This window comes from Etheostoma spectabile, chromosome 17, assembly GCF_008692095.1.
Source record: "Etheostoma spectabile isolate EspeVRDwgs_2016 chromosome 17, UIUC_Espe_1.0, whole genome shotgun sequence".
Taxonomy (NCBI): Eukaryota; Metazoa; Chordata; class Actinopteri; order Perciformes; family Percidae; genus Etheostoma; species Etheostoma spectabile.
The window spans coordinates 21,958,181-21,966,762 of record NC_045749.1 but is presented as its reverse complement, the minus strand read 5'-3'; the positions used below and the strand labels follow the sequence as shown (position 1 = coordinate 21,966,762).

The window sequence follows — 8,582 nt, the reverse complement described above, 5'->3', positions numbered from 1 at the left end:
TCTCAATATTGATCAACATAATCGGAATTATCATTTTGGCCATAATCGCGCAGCCCTACAATCCCGTCTATTTATTTTTATCATTAGAGACATATCAATGTCATCACTATCTTTGAAAGTTTTATTCTTACTTTTATTTACAGTCTCTATAATTTCTTTGCTTTCTAGAAATGTCTTTCTAAAAATGTTTTTTTCCACATGGTGCATCAGAGAGTATTTTATACATGTGTAGTTTATATCTTTAGCCAGTTTGGCCCCACATTAACAAAGTCATTGTTGAACCTACCAATCACCTCTTTCATATTTGTCCATGTCTTGTCATTATCCTTGAAATTTACTGGATAAATGTATGAAGTCCTTTCGTAATAATGGTTTTATTGTATTCCATGTTCCTTTCACATCCTGTTTGTTAATTTCTAGTAATTTATCATAATTATCCTTCTTACATACCCTCATCATATTAGTTAATTTGTTTATATCTTTCTTAAATTTAAACTCATTAGTGAATTTCTGACAGATCATTGCCTGGTTAGAAGCTTTGGGAAAGACCCGAGAACATGGTTCTGTGTCCTGCCTCACCCTGTTCTCCTGTAGTTATCTGAGCGAGGGCTGTACTGACACTGTTCTTCCCTCTGGCTCTTTGCAGATGCAGATGAGTGTGCTCTGTTTGGCCAGGAGGTTTGTAAAGGAGGCTTCTGTCTGGACACTGTGGGCAGCTACGAGTGTTACTGTAAGACGGGACAAGACTACGACGCTGCCAATCTGCAGTGCACAGGTGTGTGTGTGTGTGTGTGTGTCTGTCTGTGTGTCTGTGTGTTTGTGTGTGTCTGTGTATTAAATGTGTGCTTTGCTTCCTGTCCTGTAGACATGGATGAGTGTCTGGATGAGTCTCTGTGTGCTGGTGGACAGTGTATGAACACAGTTGGCTCGTACATGTGTTTCTGTACCCAGCCTATGGTGCTGGATCCCAGCAGTAACCGCTGTGTCTTCATTCCTGAGGGGGCTGGTAAGAAAGGCTTTCATCTCACATGCACACATTCTAAAAATGTCCTTCCAGGAAATTTTTGAACTTTCAGTATTGTGAAGTCTTACCAATATTTAAGCCATTTCTTTTTCAAAAAACTAATTATTTGCAAATTAATAGTTAAACGAAATAGTTAGCCCGGATGTATGTTCTCTGGCAGTGCTCACTCCGAGGCTGTGTATGGCAATGTATGCAGATTATAAATCCAGCAAGCCTCATGATGCTCTCGTACCCAAACACAGCTATAACATTTCATATAAGTTGGACCGTGTGCTACCTACTCATCGCCTCTAACACACAAACACTGTCTATATGTTGGGAGAGAGACAGAGAAATGGACGCACTCTGGCAATGTTCTTCAAATGATAAAAGGCTGTCCTTGGTTTCTCCAGGGTGGTGTTAGATTAGTGGAGCCACTACATCAATTCTGAGTTTGCTGTTAAAACTATCTACAGTACAATCACAAGAGGCAGGTAAAAAGAGTGCAGCAGTGTCATTTAAAAGCTCAGAAGTAAGATAGCGTTTCCTCACAGTTGGCTCTGAAATATCCCATTGTCTAAAACCATTGCCAGTAAAAGAGAAAGTTCCTTGGGCGTTTCCTGAGCTATTGTCAATAAAGTAAATCATATTCCTGACATCAAAATACTGAGTGAAATTTAGAAAGAATTCAATTTCAGTTTCAGCTTTACAGACCTTGATTCTAGGTGGGCTAGGTGAGTACTGTCGGAATATTTGGACAAATTGTACGTTGAAACTTTAATGCTAAGGACGAATCTTTGAATTGAATTAAATAAAGAGAGAGAGAGAAAAAGAGAGTAATGTGTGTGTGTGTGTCCGTGTGTGTGTCCGTGTGTGTGTGATTGCAGAGCAACATGAGGCGGAGCAGACGGTCTACCAAGGGATCTGCTGGCAGACGGTGACACAGAGCATGACATGCATGCGGCCGTTGGGTCCCGACAGGAAGACCACTTACACAGAGTGTTGCTGTCTGTACGGCGAGGCATGGGGCATGGACTGTGCCCTGTGCCCCTTTAGGAACACTGGTACACACACCCTGCTCTCATGTTTGGAATGTCTGTCACACTGTCAGTCTTAGTGCTCCATTCTGACTTCTCGATCACATCTGGGGTTTTGTTTGTTTGTTCACTTTATTTATTAAATGTGGCCAATATTGAGATTCCAGCACTAACTACTCGCAGTTCTCAATGAGCTAGAAAAGTTACAAAGACGTGGCACACATTAGGCAGCTGTAGTACAGAAGTAAACATTGAGGCCAGTCTTTAGGATTTCAGTCAGAAGTGGATGTGCTGTGGAAGCCAGGAGAGCTGATGAGAACGGGGATGGGGAGAAAGAGCGTGTATCATTTATTTATTAGTTTTCTTTGTGGAGCAGTGGCTGCTGCTTCTATACGGAGATGTGTGTGTATGAGTGAGTGTGCGTGTGCGTGCATGCATGCATGCGTGGTGTGTGTGTGTGTGTGTGTGTGTGTGTGGATGCAGAGGGGAATGTCTACACTGAAACAGATTTCCTCCAAAATGTCATGATGTCAAGGGTAACGGCATCTGTTAGCGCCTCTCCACAAGACTCAGCGAGTTCAGGCAAGTCATGTCCCGGAGAAAGTGTGTAGGACTAGGGCTTCCACCAATAAGGGTGTACGTGGATGACTAACTAACATAACAACAAAGCCATGCATCAGACAACTGCTAAAAAAAATCCAGGAAAACATCAAGTGGACAAGAATGGAGGACAAACCAAGCAAGTCTCGCGCATTTCCGTTATCAAAGGCAAACTAACGGTTCCACATCAGTTACAAACTAATCTCAACAATCTTGGGAAGTCCATCAAGAGCCTCAGAGGGTGGTACAATGTAGACGTCAAAGACAGATTAACTGGAACAACTCCAGCAGGATACAGTCACTGGCCGCTCAGTGCTCGTCGGACCATAGTGACACAAAAGGTGCCAGATGCAGCCAGATGTCCCAAATCCATATCACAGGCCCAACAGGGCTACTGGACAAAGTAAGAGGGCACTGAGAAGAAGAAACTCCCATTGAGCGAGCTGAGGAGCAGGTAGACAAATAATCTGAGCTTCATCCCCAGACACATCTATGATGTCTATGTCAAGTCCTTGACAGCCAAAGATGCAAAGAAGGGATTAAAGGGATATTTCACCAATGAAGGATGAATATATCTTTACATTTGGTCACTTATGTAGTAGAAATGTGAATTTTTAATTGGTGCCTTCTACTCCGAGAAAAGCCAGCCTTGGCTCATGTAGATGAAAGACACCAAATCCCAGAATGTACTTGCTTTGCTGCTCAAGGAGTCCACTCCCAAGCCACTCAATTCAATTCAATTCAATTCAATTTTATTTATAGTATCAAATCACAACAGAGTTTATCTCAAGACACTTTACAGATAGAGCAGCGTCTAGCCCACACTCCAATCCACAAGGACCCAACGTTCAGTAGTTTCCTCCAGAGCAAGCAACAGTGCGCCAGTGGCGAGGAAACATTTCCTTTTAGGCAGAAACCCCGGTCAGACCCAGCTCTTTGGAGGCGGTGTCTGACCGGTTGGGTTAGAATGAAGAGTTTGTTTGTAGTAGTTCTTTGTAGCATAGCAGGGCACTGTGGGCGTTACAAGGCCACAGCAAGACGTAGCTGGGCACCGCAGAGCGTAGCAGGATGTAACTGGCATCGCGGACATTATCGGGACCATGGACAGCTGCTACCCTGATTTTTTGGCGCCTCCCTGATCCGAGGAAACATGCTGGGGGGAAAAGAACATAGGGACTCCGGGGATGACTCCCCGGACTAGGTTAGTAACAAGCATTTCTGGGACATGGATGCACATAAATGGAAAGATAGAAAGATAGATGAAGAGGAGCTCAGTGTGTCAAAGGAGTCCCCCCCAGATCCCCCAGCAGATCAAAAGAGAGAGGAGAGAGAGAAGAACATGACCATCCCACTCTCTCATGCGGATGGCTATAGAGAGAGAGAGACATGGCCCCACTGTCAGCGAGTGTCTATAAGAGAGAGAGAGAGAGAGAGAGAGAGACATGGACATACCACTTCACTGTGCTAGCGAGGTGGCTAGATAGAGAGCAGAGAGAGAGAAGAGAGAAGAGAGGAGAGAGAAGAGAGAGACATGACCATCCCACTGTCTAGCGGAGTGGCCATGAGAAGGAGAGAGAGAAGAATAGAGAGAGAGAAGGAGAGAGAGAGAGACATGACCATCCCACTGTCTAGGCGGAGGTGGCTAGATAGAGTGAGAAGAGAGAGAGAGAGAAGGAGAGAGGACATGACCATCCCACTGTCTAGCGGAGGTGGGCTTATGAGAGAGTGAGAGAGAGAGAGAAAGAGAGAGAGAGAATGACCATCCCATGTCTAGCGGAGGTGGCTATGAGAGAGTGAGAGAGAGAGAGCGAGAGAGAGAGAGACATGACCATCCCATTGTCTAGCGGAGGTGGCTATGAGAGAGTGAGAGAGAGAGAGAGAGAGAGAGAGAGAGACATGACCATCCCATTGTCTAGCGGAGGTGGCTATGAGAGAGAGAGAATTCAATTTTATTTATATAGTGCTTAATCACAGCAACAGTTATCTCTTTGCCTATAGCGGCGTAACTAAGGGATGGCTCAGGACTATCCTGAGCCAGCCCTAACTATAAGTTTTATCAAAGAGAAAAGTCTTAAGCCTACTCTTAAATGTGGAGACAGTGTCTGCCTCCCGAACCCAAACTGGAACCTGGTTCCACAGGAGAGGAACCTGATAGCTGAACGCTCTGGCTCCCGTTCTACTTTTAGAGACTCTAGGAACCACCAGTAACCCTGCATTCTGGGAGCGCAGCGCTCTTGTAGGGTTGTAAGGTACTATGAGCTCTTTAAGATAAGATGGTGCCTGACCGTGAAGAGCTTTGTAGGTGAGAAGAAGGATTTTAAATTCTATTCTGGATTTTACAGGAAGCCAATGCAGAGAAGCTAAAACAGGAGAGATGTGATCTCTTTTTCTGGTTCCCGTCAGAACACGTGCTGCAGCATTCTGGATCAGCTGAAGAGTCTTTATGAATTTTTTCGAGCAGCCTGATAGTAAAGAATTGCAGTAATCACCACCTAGAAGTAACAAATGCATGGACTAGTTTTTCTGCATCATTTTTAGACAGGATATTCCTGATTTTTGCAATATTACGTAGGTGAAAAAAGGCAATCCTTGAAATTTGCTTTAAGTAGGAATTAAAGGACATGTCCTGATCAAAGATGACTCCAAGATTCTTCACAGTGGTGCTGGAGGCCAGGTGATGCCATCCAGAGTAACTATATCTTTGGATAATGCGTCACGGAGGTGCTTGGTCCGGAGCAATAACTTCAGTTTTATCTATTAACATTAAATTTACAGGTCTGCCATTTTAATGACCTGAAGGCACGTTTGAAGTTTAGCTAACTGATTAGTTTCATCCGGCTTGATTGACAAAGACAGACAGTGAGGCATTCAACTCAACTCTAATGAATTCATTACCTTTATATAGCGCTTTATCATAGACACGCAAATCGCTTCGGGGGGGAGGCTACTCTCTGACACCACCAATGTGTAGTACCCACCTGGGTGATGCACGGCAGCCTAACGACGCCAGATTTTCACCACACATCAGCTTGGTAGAGGGGGAGGAACTCTAGTGTGTTTTATTGTCATTTCAACCGTATACACGAAATGTTTCACCGTGGCTCAAGTGGTGTTACACATTTAAAATATATAAAAACAACATAATATAAAAACCAAATATGAAACAGGCTACATTTAGAGCACACACATTATAGGCTCTCATCCCAGGGGGGCATGAGGGACGGAAGCACCATCATTAGGAAATACTACCAGGTTTCCACTGATACAAAGCTTACTGCTAATCAGTGAACTTTAATGAAAGAGCCAATTGGTTGTACTTGATGTAAGAAAACCTATAATTTGATTGAACTCAAATTTCATTTACGTCAATACTGCGAACATTAAAATACCAATAACAAAAATAATTAATGTTGTACTTGTGAGTGTAACCCTGCATTATGTGATGAGTTTAACAAAATGAATAATACATTTCCATTTTATTAATGAATTAAATTTTATTATTGGCCTCCCTGTCTCTTCACACACTCTTAACCATTTGTTTCCTTCCAGTTAGCCATAGCTGCTAGATAACGTGGGCCTAGCCCGTCTAAGACCAGTCATAGTTCTGAAACACATATTTGAAGTTAATCTAAATACTTGCCTTAGGCTACATAATCAGAAGTAAACGGCACCAAGTCCAACATTTAACAGCATGGCATATTCTAGGTGGACCCTAAACCGCAGGAGTAGGTGTCTGGGATTTTGATTTTGTATGATTTCAGAGCATCCTTTCCTTTGGTAGGATCTGTGTTTTTGCAAGCGTGCAACCTAGCAAAGGCAGCGCCAGGGAGGGTCTTGGGTTTGCTCTAGGGTTCCCATAGCACCCCCTCAGCACCCCCAAGAAATTGCTGTGGTGTATAAAATATTTTCATGAATGTGTTAAGTTATATTTAAAAAAGGAAAAAAATACAATAATAAAACAAACCGATTATTTTCAGAACAAAAACGTGGAGCAATCACAGGTGATACTTTTTATCCAATGGGTGCAGCACACGTTAAACGTTTGACATTACTTCTGCAGTAACGTATTTACACAGAAGAAGAAGAAAGTAATATTTGGAGCCATTGGGATTAGAGAAGTGAGTGTTACATTAGTAATGGGTCGTTTCTTTACTCCCTAAACGTCAACGTGTGGAGACTTTATTTAAAAAGCTGTAAATGAGACAGAGTTATGGTGAAGCTGTCACCAACCAGGGCGAAGACAAGCGTGCGGAGGACCTGGCCGTGGCCGTGATTGCTGCTGAGGATGCCTAACGTCACACTGCTGTGAATGACATCAGACCAGAGGATGCACAGCGAGGCCACAGTGGGGGAGGATTCATCCAATATGCAAGAACTTCACTCATATCTCTGTCTCTTAGCAGAACATTACAGTGAAAATGTGTTTTACAGAACTGAAGAAATGGATCACTGACTCCAAAGTTATACAGCGCACAGGACATTGGTTTATTATATAAACTATTTAACTATTTAAATGATATTATGGTTTATTTATATCCCTGGAAACATGTTTGAAACAGGTTCAGTGGCTTATTTGGATAAATTAAGTCACTACAGATATAAAAAAAAATATTGTTGCCATGTGTGCAAGTATGACTACTGTGTGAGGATGCATGTGTGTGTGTTTGTGTGTGTACTTGGCTGTGTGTGATTATTAGGCCTGCTGCATTACTCTTCTGCAAATATAAGCTCCTGTATGAAAGCTGCAGTGATGATTGTGTAAACCTGGCTTTTTGGCTGGTATTTGAAATGTGATAGGTGGGCTAATCAGAGTTTCATGGTGCTGTTGTATCGGCAACTTCAGTGCATGAAAACCATCATTCTCTCTTCCTGTTGTTCGCTCACTCCGTAAACTGCTGCGGAGGTGGGAGCGTATCTGCGCATGTGTGTGTAGGCTTCACTTGTCAAGGAAATCTCTAAATTTCAGAACAACCTCACTGAAATGTTGAGTAACCCCATAGCACCAGCAAGAAGAGATCTTTGGCGCTGCCACTGCAACCTAGACATGAACAGGTTGCAGTGTATGGTCAGTATGGAGAGAAGAACCAGATGACAGCTGTCACTTGACAAGTTTGGTTGAAAATCACCAAAGTTTTCCTTTAATTCAACAAATTAGATTTTAAAATATGCTGGTTACATGCTCTCTGCCGTTCAGAGGCAGACCATTAAAGGTGCAATATGTAATACTGACAGCTAGTGTTTAAAATAGTTCCTGCAGAGAGAGTCGTCTCCCCCCACCCCTCCTCCCCAGACTCAAAGTTCACGGAGGTTGCCAGGCTGAGACCGCAGCATCCACAACAATGTCCAATCTCCACATGCAAGACAGACACACTTCCTCTGTCTTCACTGTCCTCTCTCCACGCCAGACAGACACACTTCCTCTGTCTTTACTGTCCTTTCCACACGCCAGACAGACACATTTCCTCTGTCCTCACTGTCCTTTCCACACAACAGACAGACAGACTTCCTCTGGTTAGAATTACAGTAGGAACCACTAAAACACAACAACCTCGCTGTCCTCTCCACCCAACTGAAATACACACTTTATTGGCTTACAATTAAGGCAACAATTGCTAATCACACTAACTCACAATTCTCTCTTCCCAATTTATATGACCTGATGATGCATTGGGGTCATTTTTGGATTTATTACAGTAAATATATCACATATTGGACCTTTAAACCAGCAATCAAAAGTAATTTAGAATTTCAATGTCAACGTCATGAGTTACGTTAAAGCTACAAGCTATGGGATACAGAGTGTTGGAAAACAAGCAGTTTACATCAGATATATGGCTGTGCATTGATATTGCTGCTGCCCTGCTCTTCAGATGTGTTCAAAAAATTCCCTCCATGAGGAACCAACCTGGAAGCTCCTGATGTTTCTTATCTTTTCTCTCTCT

General features: G+C 43.0%; 1 protein-coding gene across 1 annotated transcript in view; it reads left to right on the top strand.

Annotated features, from left to right (window-relative positions):
* ltbp1 (latent transforming growth factor beta binding protein 1) overlaps positions 1-8,582 on the top strand; it is a 167,962-nt gene that overhangs the window by 155,957 nt on the left and 3,423 nt on the right. The window contains exons 28-30 of the mRNA XM_032541703.1: positions 647-775; positions 866-1,006; positions 1,891-2,067. Of these exons, the coding sequence (XP_032397594.1) occupies positions 647-775; positions 866-1,006; positions 1,891-2,067 (447 nt within the window). The remainder of the gene's footprint in view (positions 1-646; positions 776-865; positions 1,007-1,890; positions 2,068-8,582) is intronic.